This window comes from Nerophis ophidion, linkage group LG15 (assembly GCF_033978795.1).
Source record: "Nerophis ophidion isolate RoL-2023_Sa linkage group LG15, RoL_Noph_v1.0, whole genome shotgun sequence".
NCBI classification, from domain to species: domain Eukaryota; kingdom Metazoa; phylum Chordata; class Actinopteri; order Syngnathiformes; family Syngnathidae; genus Nerophis; species Nerophis ophidion.
In genome coordinates, this window is record NC_084625.1 from 6,969,789 (window position 1) to 6,982,748 (window position 12,960).

General features: G+C 41.8%; 1 protein-coding gene across 4 annotated transcripts in view; it reads right to left on the reverse strand.

Annotated features, from left to right (window-relative positions):
- The window catches only part of map7d2b (MAP7 domain containing 2b), a 49,221-nt gene extending 37,221 nt beyond the window's left edge, over positions 1-12,000 (reverse strand). Inside the window, exons 1-4 of one of the 4 annotated variants that reach the window (XM_061921349.1) lie at positions 11,851-12,000; positions 11,527-11,589; positions 1,010-1,096; positions 888-947 (exon numbers count right to left, since the gene is read on the reverse strand). In XM_061921349.1, coding sequence (XP_061777333.1) covers positions 888-947; positions 1,010-1,096; positions 11,527-11,589; positions 11,851-11,929 — 289 coding nt within the window. In that variant the 5' untranslated portion in view covers positions 11,930-12,000. Of the gene's footprint in view, positions 1-887; positions 948-1,009; positions 1,097-11,526; positions 11,748-11,850 lie in introns of those variants that run through there. The other 3 variants (XM_061921346.1, XM_061921347.1, XM_061921348.1) reach the window with 3 other exon arrangements.
- Positions 12,001-12,960: the final 960 nt, after the last annotated feature.

Here is a 12,960-nt window from a genome sequence, read left to right on the forward strand (position 1 = left end):
TTGCATTGATTGGAATCTGACAGAAGTGCGGATAACGTCGGCATTTTCAAATGGAGAACAAAAGTCCTCCTTTCTGTCCAATACCACGTGAAAGTGGTTGGTTTTTGGCATCTTATTTGTCCATACTTTTTTTATACACTTTACAAGAAATCCATTAGCTCCGTAGCTTGCTAGCTTGTGAACGCCAGCTTTCTGAGACTCTTATTTTGTTAGCGCAGGCTAGAGGAAGCAGCGCTTTTATTGTGACAGCAGGTACGGCGCGAATGTGTTGAAATAAAAAGTGTTTCTCGCCTTCCTGTCTGTCACTTTTTCTTAATAATGAGCTCGCAGCAGCCAGTTTCATCTCACAAGAACTTCTGGTGTCGTGAATGACGTATTGGTGAAGATTGATGATCGCTAATTTTTATGTCGATCGACTAACACATGTTCCAAGATCGACAAGTAGCTTGCGATCGACGTAATGGGCACCCCTGATCTAGAGATTTAATCGTTAGATAAAATGTTTTATAAATAAATATATGACTTGTTTTTCATATGAGTGAGACCCTTCCGTGTGCCCACGACCAAACATGAGGAGAGCACTAGAGGTTAAAAAAAAAATTTAATAAATAAATTAAAAAAAAAAAATATATATATATATATAGGTGGGAAAAATCACAAGACTACTTCATCTCTACAGAACTGTTTCATGAGAGGTTCCCTCAATCATCAGGATATATATATATATATATATATATATATATATATATATATATATATATATATATATATATATATATATATATATAGTTTTGAAATTAAAAAAAATCAGATTTTTAGTGTTTGGACAGCCCTGCTGTATAGCATTCAGTTTGAGCAGACATAAAAAGAGCGGAGAAGGTCCTCACCTTGTGTCTTTGCTGCATGCTCGTGTTTCTCTTTAGATACATTGTCTGCACGCCGCACACCTGGGAACAGAAGAGGATTTGACCTCAGCGTAAAAAGATGCCATCAAACATAACATGCTTACCTGAGGGGCTCCTGTGACCGGATGGCGATCTCCGTGACGGAGAAGCGTTTCTATTGGTCAGCATTGGTGAGGTAGGCGGGACTAGGGCTGTGTTTGGGGCGAGAGCAAACAGAACATGATACACTGGCACAGATGTAAAAATAGACACATGAAAACGTGACTTCCAGCGTGTTCGTGATGGAGCATTAATGCTGAACATGGCGTCCCAATGCAATTACTCGCATGTCCGCCGCCTTAAGGCAGGGGTGTCCAAACTTTTTCCACTGACCCTCCAGCACTGAACAAAGAAAGCATGCGGGGGCTATTTTGATATTTTTTCACTTTCAAAACCATGTTCACATTGGTTACATTTGTAGTTAGGTTACCTTGATTTTGGCTATGGTTTTAATTTGATAATTGTTTTGTTTATATTATAATTGTGATATTTGAATGAAGACAATTGAATGTGTTGTGGCAGTTGCAGATGTCACCAATGCGGCGGTTTGACGAAACCCTCGGTTGCTTTACCACACGTTTTGAATGAACTGCCAACATAAGAACGTTCAACAGAAAGCACTTCAAGTTTAATGGCTTTGGGATTCATTGTTTAAATTTGTTTTAACTATTAAATGAACCTGAAATATGACTTATTTTATCTTTGTGGAAAATATTGGACAGAATGTGTTGTCAAGTTTATAAGAAGCGATGCAAGAAAAGTGCTCGATACCGTGGTAGAGCGCAATATGTATGTGTGGGAAAAATCACAAGACTACTTCATCTCTACAGAACTGTTTCATGAGGGGTTCCCTCAATCATCAGGAGATTTTAATAGAAGCATTCACATACAATGGTTTATACACAAGTTCCTCACTCTTATCGACAAACACTTTCCCAAAGGCTACACCCTAAGAAAAATATTCAAAAAGAACAACAATAAATTGAGCTACAGCTGTATGAATAACATACAACAAATCATTTCAAATCACAACAAAGCAATTGCAAAAGGACTGCCTACCCCCAGACTAAACGACTCTGAAACCAATAAGGAATGTATCTGTCGCAAAAAACCTGATTGCCCTCTCAACGGGGGGTGCTTACAAACATCAGTCGTTTACCAAGCAAAGGTAACACGCAAGGACATTAGCACATCCAACACGTACGTAGGATTAACCGAAGGAGCGTTTAAAGCCAGATGGAATAATAACAAGGCCTCCTTTAGAAACCAGACCTTGCGGAATTCTATAGAACTCAGCAAGCACATTTGGAACCTCAAAGACAATAATGTTGAATATTCAATAAAATGGCAAATCCTTGCATCCAGCACACCTTACAACAGTGGTAATAAAAGATGCAACCTATGCTTGAAAGAGAAACTGTTTATAATATATCATCCAGACCTGTCATCCCTCAACAAGCGCAGTGAAATCATTTCAACATGCCGTCAAAGAAGGAAACACCTCCTAGGTAACACATGAGCATATCACCACACCCTACGCCTGCCTGTACCCACCCACTCTGTGCCCTATATAAACCATTGTATGTGAATGCTTCCATTAAAATCTCCTGATGATTGAGGGAACCCCTCTTGAAACAGTTCTGTAGAGATGAAGTAGTCTTGTGATTTTTCCAACACACACACACATATATATATATATATATATATATATATCAATATGATATTAATATAGTAGCCCTATAGAGTAATATAGGGCCGGGCGATATATCGATAAACTCGATATATCGCGGGTTTGTCTCTGTGCGATATAGTAAATGACTATATCGTGATATTGGAGTATACATTCTCATGCAGTTGCTTTTAGCTGCAGGCATTACACTACAGGCATTTCCCACTCTGTCTTGTCTCTCCTTCTCACAGAGACCTAAAACAAGCGCACCTTCTTACACACGTCACGTGTACAGGTAGCGACATGGTAACATTAGCTGTGATGCTAACGGTGCTGTGCGGGTGGTAATACGAGAGAGATAAGGTGCGACTCTGGTAAAAAATGAAGGAATGATTAATTCCCAAGAAAAACAGCACAGGGTCTATTGTCTGGCGGTGGTTTGTCTTCAAGTGGGAAGATGTGGAACAATTATGCGGCAAAAGCGTGGATACAAAAAGTAGCACCACTGCTAATGTAGCATCATTTGAAAAGTCACCCGCTAGAAAATGAGTGCTTGAAACTACGCATGTCAACATCTTTGTTCGATGCCGCACCAACAAAATGCTGAAACAATTATTTCCAGATTGACACTGTATGAAAAAAATAGTCAACAACAGAAGGCGATCACGTCCGCAGGAACCTACCACATAGCGAAGGACATACACTATTTGATTTCCTATTACCGTATTTCCTTGAAATTGCCGCAGGGCATTTAGTATGCGCCTGCCTTGAATTACTGTCGGGTCAAACTCGCTTCCCAAAATAATTAGCGCATGCTTGGTATTACCGCCTGGTCAAACTTGTGACGTCGCGAGTGACACTTCCCCTGTCATCATTTTGAAAATGGAGGAGGCTGATTTCAATACCGGTATTTTGAAATTGCATAAAGGGAAGAAGATTAAGAGCTATTCAATAGGATTTAAGGTCCAAGCTTACATCACACTCAAATTTTTACTGCATACCTTTGGTAAGTGCCGGAGTGAGAAGAAGTTTTAAAATAATTAGCGCATGCTTACTTTTACCGCATGCCTCTGGTAAGCGCAGGAGTGAGAAGAGGTTTTAAATTTATTAGCGCCCCGGCCGCAATTCAAGGAAATATGGTATGCAGCTCTTTTTTTATTTGACACTTATTGAAATATTTTGTGTGACATCATGCACAAAAGTGCGCTTTATTTGTTTTAAACTATTGTAGTGGCGTTCAGTATAAAAAGTGCACTTTAATTTAGTGTTGTTTTGGTATGTCATCTTAGTGACATCATGCACAAAAGTGCACTCATAGCTTGTTTTAAAATGTCTGACAATCTTGCACTTTCTGTTTTGGAAATGACATGAATGTTTGTGCCACTGCTTAATAACTGTTTAATAAATACACTTTTGGTCAATTGACTTAGTTGTGATTTCCCTCTCTGCATGAAAGTTTAAAAGTAGCATATATTAATGCAGTATGAGGAAGAATGTTTTAAAGTAGACACATAGAATCATCATACTGCTGTGATTATATGCATCAAGTGTTCATTCAAGGCTAAGGCAAAATATGGAGATTAGGGCTGGGCGATATATCGCGGGTTTGTCTCAGTGCGATATAGAAAATGACTATATGGTGATATTCGAGCATACGTTCTCACGCAGTTGCTTTTAGCTGCGTGCATTAGACCACAGGCTCTTCCTACTCCTTGTGTCTCCTCACAGACAGCAAGCGCACAAACTTACACACGTCACATACTGTCACGTCATACGTCACATACGTGTACGCCCTCACGGAGCAGAGAGGTAGCGGACTGGGTAACGCTAGCTGTGGTGCTAGTGAAGCCGTGCGAGTTGTAATACGAGAGAAAGAAGATGCGAATGAAGGAAAAATTAATTCCCAATAAAAACAGCAGGGGGTCCATCGTCTGGCGGTGGTTTGGCTTCAAGCGGGAATATGTAGAACAGACAACCTAATTTGTCAAGTGTGGGCAAAAGCGTTGCTACCAAAAGTAGCATTACTGCTAATATGTAGCATTATTTGAAAAGTCACCTGTTAATAATTTTAATAAATACAGTTTTGGTCAATTGAGTTAGTTTTGGGTTCCCTCCGGCTACTCCGGCTTCCTCCCACCTCCAAAGACATGCACATGGGGATAGGTTGATTGGCAACACTAAATGGTCCCTAGTGTGTGAATGTGAGTGTGAATGTTGTCTGTCTATCTGTGTTGGCCCTACTATGAGGTGGTGACTTGTCCAGGGTGTACTCCGCCTTCCGCCCGATTGTAGCTGAGATAGGCGCCAGCGCCCCCCGTGACCCCAAAGGGGAATAAGCGGAAGAAAATGGATGGATGGATGGATTTAGTTGTGATTTCCCTCTCAGCCACGCCCAACAGAGAGCTAGCTGCGTGGCTAACGTTAGCTGCTAACGTAGCCGTACGAGAGAAAGATGCTGCGGATCTGGTAACAAAAGAAGGACGACTTAATTTCCAAGAAAAACAGCAGGGGGTCCATCGTCTGGCGGTGGTTTGGCTTCAAGCGGGAAGATGTCGAACAGACAACCATAATTTGTCAAGTGTGGGGGGAAAAAGCGTTACTATAAAAAGTAGCATTACTGCTATTATGTAGCATCATTTGAAAAGTCACTCGCTAAAGAATGAAGAGAATTTCATAACAATCGCTGTAGCTTCCTAAAGTAGCCTTAAGCTTGACGCTCCTCTAGTATCACATTCACTCCGCTTGCTGCGGCAACAACAAAACAAAACTCCAGACGTTCTTCTTCGTTCGTATGGTTTACTTGTCAACTTAATAATTCAAAACATAAAACAGTCACGATGTGGGAACAAACGAATGACAAAATAAAGAGAGTTTGTTGCAGTACTCGTTAGGAAAAGTATGAATGAGAATAAGTATGAGTGAGATAAAAAAAACTGTGTGGCTCGATTCCACCGCACCTGACAGCAATTACCCATAACACCTTGCGACCAAAAGCCCCCTTACCACACAGATCCTTCCGCCATACATGCACTTAAAACAGTTACGTCATCAAATCATTTTGACAAATGTAATAATTACAACTAAAGTGAGCTTTGTATAAATACTTTAAGCATTCAATATATACATTTTCTCATCATGCAAATAAAGTAAATAGTCCCCTTTTGGCTGAATAAACATAAAGCACCTTCCATAAAATGTAAATTAACTTAAACAGCATTTAGGCTGCTACAATCGTAGTAACATACCACATAGTGAAGGACGAATACTATTTGATTTCCTATCATGCAGCTCATTTTTATTTGACACTTAAAATGTCTCTGACAATCTTGCAATTGATGTTTTGGAAATGACTTGAATGTTTGTGCCATTGCTTAATAACTGTTTAATAAATACACTTTTGGTCAATTGACTTAGTTGTGATTTCCCTCTCAGCATGAAAGTTTAAAAGTAGCATATATTAATGCAGTTAGTTCTTCACTCAAACTTTCCTCATCCACAAATCTTTCATCCTCGCTCAAATTAATTGGGAAATTGTCGATTTCTCGGTCCGAATAGCTCTTGCTGCTTAAGGCTATGATTATAAACAATGTGAGGATGTGAGGAGCCCTACAACCCGTGTGGTCACGCGCACATCGTCTGCTACTTCCGGTACAGGCAAGTAGGGCTGGGCGATATATGAATATATACGATATATCGCAGGTTTGTCTCTGTGCGATATAGAAAATGACCATATCGTAATATTCGAGTATGCGTTCTCACGCAGGACTTTTAGCTGCGGGCGTACACTTCAGGCTCTCCTCGCTCTTTCCTGTCTCTCCTCACAGACAAGCAGGCTCACATTCTTACATACGTCAAAAACTGTCACATCACCCGTCACATACACGCTTTCGCCCAACAAAGAGCTAGCGGCTCACGTAGCTGTACGAGAAAAAGATGCTGCGGCTCTGGTAGAAAATGAAGGAAGACTTAATTCCCAATAAAAACAGCAGGGTTTCCATCGTCTGGCGGTGGTTCGACTTCAAGTAGGAATATGTCGAACAGACAACCGTAATTTGTCAAGTGTGGGGGGAAAAAGCGTTACTATAAAAAGTAGCATTACTGCTAATATGTAGCATCATTTGAAAAGTCACTCGCTAGAGAATGAAGAGAATTTAATAACCTTAGTAACATACCACATAGTGAAGGATGAATACTATTTGATTGCCTATTATGCAGCTCATTTTTATTTGACACTTAAAATGTCTCTGACAATCTTGCACATTATGTTTTGGAAATGACTTGAATGTTAGTGCCATTACTTAATAACTTTAATAAATACACTTTTGGTCAATTGACTTAGTTGTGATTTCCTTCTCTGCATGAAAGTTTAAAAGTAGCATATATTAATGCTACATAAAGAAGAATGTTTTAATGTAGACACATAGAATCATCATACTGCTGTGATTATATGCATCAAGTGTTCATTCAAGGCTAAGGCAAAATATCGTAATATATATTGTATATCGCGATATGGCCTAAAAATATCACGATATTAAAAAAGGCCATATCGCCCAGCCCTAATTCCATACATTTAAAGGCCTACAGAAACCCACTACTACCGACCACGCAGTCTGATAGTTTATATATCAATGATGAAATATTAACATTGCAACACATGCCAATATGGCCGCTTTAGTTTCCTAAATTACAATTTTAAATTTCCCGCTAAGTTTCTAGTTGAAAACGTCGCGGAATGATGACGCGTGTTTGTGACGTCTCGGGTTGTAGCGGACATATTAGCATCTAAAAGTCGTCTCTTTTCATCACATAATTACACACTAATTTGGACATCGGTGTTGCTGAATCTTTTGCAATTTGTTCAATTAATAATGGAGACGTCAAAGAAGAATGCTGTTGTTGGAAAGCGGTGGATTGCAGCTGCCTTTAGCAACCAAAACACAGCCAGTGTTTCTTTGTTTGTTGTGAAGCTTTAACACAGAGCGGTCAAGCGAACATGTTTCTCTACGTCATGGGTGTCAAACTCTGGCCCGCGGGCCAAATTTGGCCCAGCGTGTATTTTCGTTTGGCCCTTGAGGCGATATCAAATTAACATTAGAGCTGGCCCGCCGGTATTATACAGCGGCGGTGTCGCTGTAACACCGCATTCACCGCTAATACTCATACTTGCTAGCCCTCACCCCCGATTTTCCAAGGAGACTCCCAAATTTCAGTGCCCCTCTTGAAAATCACCAGGAGGCAACCATTCTCCCAAATTTCTCCCGATTCCCACCTGGACAACAATATTGGGGGCGTGGTCTAAAGGCACTGCCTCAAGCGTCCTCTAAAACCTTTCGTCACGACCGCTTTTCCTACGTAGAAACAGCGTGCCGGCCTAGTCACATGATATATGTGGCTTTTACACACACACACACACACACACACACACACACACACACACAAGCTAATGCAATGCAAGCTTGGTCAACAGCCATACAGGTCACACTGAGGGTGGCCGTAAAAATAACTTTAATACTGTTACAAATATGCGCCACACTGTGAACCAACACTAAACGAGAATGACAAGCAAATTTCGGGAGAACATCCGCACTGTGACACAACATAAACAAAACAGAACAAATACACAGAACCCCTTGCAGCACTACCTCTTCCTGGACGCTACAATATACAAATGTATTATTAGCCTGTGGGAAAAGTTTATTTTGATATTTACCTGAGAAGGCTGCAAATAGAAAAGAGGCATTCAATTTCTATTCAAATTTGATTTGATATGCCATTGCTATTTTTAAATTATTAGTATTATTTGAAACTCGATTTTGCATGTCACTATAAAGTTACATAAGTCTCGCTTGTTCAATATTCAAACTTGTTTGGGTCCCTATCAAAAGGTTAATTTGTTCAACCTTGGCCTGCGGCTTTGTTCAGTTTTAAATTTTGGCCCACTCTGTATTTGAGTTTGACACCCCTGCTCTACGTCTACCAGCAAGTTTTTGGATGGGAAGATTGTTATCTTACGTCGGCTCTTACCGGAGACTTCAGTGGATTATGCGACCTCTTCCTGCAGCTCAAAAAGGCAGCTGTGATCTTGGCTTCTCGGCTTCTCTCAGAGACACTGGCGTTCACCGCAGCCATTTGACTTTCAGGTATGACTTTATAATCTCACTAAAACACCATCCATCCATTTTCTACCGCTTATTCCCTTTTGGGGTCGCGAGGGGCGCTAGCGCCTATCTCAGCTACAATCGGGCGGAAGGCAGGGTACACCCTGGACAAGTCGCCACCTCATCGCAGGGCCAACACAGATAGACAGACAACATTCACACTCACATTCACACACTAGGGCCAATTTTAGTTTTGGCCAATCAACCTATCCCCAGGTGCATGTCTTTGGAGGTGGGAGGAGCCTATCCCCAGGTGCATGTCTTTGGAAGTGGGAGGAAGCCGGAGTACCCGGAGGGAACCCACGCATTCACGGGGAGAACATGCAAACTCCACACAGAAAGATCCCGAGCCCGGATTTGAACCCAGGACTGCAGGACCTTCGTGTTGTGAGGCAGACGCACTAACCCCTCTTCCACTAAAACACCAATAACACAATAAGCAGATAAGGCATTTTCCAGAATTATCCTAGTAAATGTGAAGTGAATTATATTTATATAGCGCTTTTCTCAAGTGACTCAAAGCGCTTTACATAGTGAAACCCAATATCTAAGTTACATTTAAACCAGTGTGGGTGGCACTGGGAGCAGGTGGGTAAAGTGTCTTGCCCAAGGACACAACGGCAGTGACTAGGATGGCGGAAGCGGGAATCGAACCTGCAACCCTCAAGTTGCTGACACGGCCGCTCTACCAACCGAGCTATACCGCCGCATTCACGGGGAGAACATGCAAACTCCACACAGAAAGATCCCGAGGCTGGATTTGAACCCAGGACTGCAGGACCTTCGTATTGTGAGGCAGACGCACTAACCCCTCTGCCACCGTGAAGCCACTAAAACACCAATAACACAATAAGCAGATAAGGCATTTTCCAGAATTATCCTAGTAAATGTGAAGTGAATTATACTTGTATTTATATAGCGCTTTTCTCAAGTGACTCAAAGCGCTTTACATAGTGAAACCCAATATCTAAGTTACAATTAAACCAGTGTGGGTGGCACTGGGAGCAGGTGGGTAAAGTGTCTTGCCCAAGGACACAACGGCAGTAACTAGGATGGCCAGTGTGGGTGGCACTGGGAGCAGGTGGGTAAAGTGTCTTGCCCAAGGACACAACAGCAGTAACTAGGATGGCACAAGTGGGAATCGAACCTGCAACCCTCAAGTTGCTGACACAGCCGCTCTACCAACCGAGCTATACCGCCGCATTCACGGGGAGAACATGCAAACTCCACACAGAAAGATCCCGAGCCTGGATTTGAACCCAGGACTGCAGGACCTTCGCATTGTGAGGCAGACGCACTAACCCCTCTGCCACCGTGAAGCCACTAAAACACCAATAACACAATAAGCAGATAAGGCATTTTCCAGAATTATCCTAGTAAATGTGAAGTGAATTATATTTATATAGCGCTTTTCTCAAGTGACTCAAAGCGCTTTACATAGTGAAACCCAATATCTAAGTTACATTTTTTAAACCAGTGTGGGTGGCACTGGGAGCAGGTGGGAAAAGTGTCTTGCCCAAGGACACAACGGCAGTGACTAGGATGGCGGAAGCGGGAATCGAACCTGCAACCCTCAAGTTGCTGACACGGCCGCTCTACCAACCGAGCTACACCGCCGCATTCACGGGGAGAACATGCAAACTCCACACAGAAAGATCCCGAGCCTGGATTTGAACCCAGGACTGCAGGACCTTCGTATTGTGAGGCAGACGCACTAACCCCTCTTCCACCGTGAAGCCACTAAAACACCAATAACACAATAAGCAGATAAGGCATTTTCCAGAATTATCCTAGTAAATGTGAAGTGAATTATATTTATATAGCGCTTTTCTCAAGTGACTCAAAGCGCTTTACATAGTGAAACCCAATATCTAAGTTACATTTAAACCAGTGTGGGTGGCACTGGGAGCAGGTGGGTAAAGTGTCTTGCCCAAGGACACAACGGCATTAACTAGGATGGCCAGTGTGGGTGGCACTGGGAGCAGGTGGGTAAAGTGTCTTGCCCAAGGACACAACGGCAGTAACTAGGATGGCCAGTGTGGGTGGCACTGGGAGCAGGTGGGTAAAGTGTCTTGCCCAAGGACACAACGGCAGTAACTAGGATGGCACAAGTGGGAATCGAACCTGCAACCCTCAAGTTGCTGGCACGGCCACTGTACCAACCGAGCTATGCCATGTGTTTATTACATCTGAAACGCTCCCACTGCCCCTCCCTGGAGCCGTCGCCTTTCCTTTCCTTTTTTTTATTGCTTCACTCTAACTTTCCTCATCCACGAATCTTTCATCCTCGCTCCAATTAATGGGGAAATCGTCGCTTTCTCGGTCCAATGTGAGAATGTGAGGAGCCCTACAAGCCGTAACGTCACGCGCACATCGTTTGCTACTTCCGGTACAGGCAAGGCTTTTCTTATTAGCGACCCAAAGTTGCGAACTTTATCGTGGATGTTCTCTACTAAATCCTTTCAGCAAAAATATGGCAATATGGCAAAATGATGAAGTATGACACATAGAATGGACCTGCTATCCCCGTTTAAATAAGAACATCTCATTTCAGTAGGCCTTTAAAACACGCACTTTCACATCATGCACATTGAAGTCTTCACAGTCTGCATTGTGCAGCGCATGGCATGCCACGTAAAGCTATTTTAGCTCATTAATGTATGCACAAAAACAGAGAAATGACGTCGACAAAGCCTGAAGTGCGGCTGTTTTTTTTGTTTTTTTTTTGTTATTGTGCGTGTGAAATGTAACTCACCTGCCAACGCCGCCGGACGACTCGGAACTACCTGGGTCATCTTGACACCCAGCTGACAGGAACCTAGTAGCGGGGTAAAAAACAACACTTGGGTAGGATGGAGGGAGCGGTGAGATGAGTCAGGGTGGAGTGAGGAGAGAAGGATGCTGAAAAGGAGGGGAGGGGGAGGGGAGGAGGAGAGGAGGGGGGAGGAAAGGGGGGGGGGCACTTCCTGTTTTCCTGACTTGCTAGCTAGCGCTAACATTCTCCCTCGCTTCGGTCGACAGTTAAACGCCAAAATAAACAGTAAAAATACTCAAATGTGTGGAATCTGACACTACTTACTCCGCCGCTTGACATAAGCGCGCGTATCTCGTGATATTGTATGATTTGACGATAATTTGACCGTTAATAGCCGCCTCATAGTCGACACACGTATCTCCCCTCCCCGCCCCTCGGTCACGTGGCCTCGTTAGGGACGTCGAGACGTATGCGCACGTGCCGCGCGCAGCCGAGGCCCGGCGGCGTGATGACGTCAGCGCCAGCTGATCCGGCCGCCTGGCTGGTGATGACGTCACCCCCTGGCGCTGTTCTGTTTTATTTTGTACTGTTTTTGTACATAGTTGGATTATTGTTTCTCGTCTGTTTGTTTGTAAATGTTGAAATTTATAAAAAAAAAAAAAAAAAAAAAGGCTGTTGATGACGTCACCGACAGGCTCCGGAATTGTTTGCCGCCATCGATTTCGGGTGATTAAAAATAAATAAAGTGTTTTCTTTAAAATAATGTTTTGACACATTCTAAAAATACTATTAAATTAGTAAAAAAAAAAAAAAAAAAAGGAAAATGGAATTTGATTATTTTATTAGTAGATTGCACAGTACAGTACATATTCCGTACAATTGACCACCAAATAACACCCCAATTAGTTTTTCAAAATGTTTAAGTCAGAGTCCACGTAAATCAAGTCATGGTAAAAAAAAAAAGAGCAAACAGGTTGTAAGAAAACATTGTAATGTCGACTCTAATAAGACAAAATTTATTTTTTGTTTTTGCCATAAAATTTACAGATATATCTGTAGTTGATCAAATGATGGTTGAAAGTAAAAAAAAAAGCAAGTATGACTTATTTTTACTTTTATCCTTTTACTGGATTTTTTAAAGTGTCATTGCTTCAAAAAAATGTTTTTAAAAAATCTGTCATTTACCTATTTAAGGCTCCAAAAACTTCCAGCAAATAATTTTTGAGATTTGCCATAAAAAACAGGGATTTAATTTACAGAAAGGGCATGAAACAATAAAATATGCTTTAACTTGATATCCATAGATAGACCTGAGGTTGATTAGAGTTTAGTGTTGAATAATCCATGCATTTTAAAAATGATTTAACATGTTTATGGGTCTCTGGGACCAAACTTGATAGGAGCCCTAAAAAGTAAAAAAAAAAAAAAGTCAAT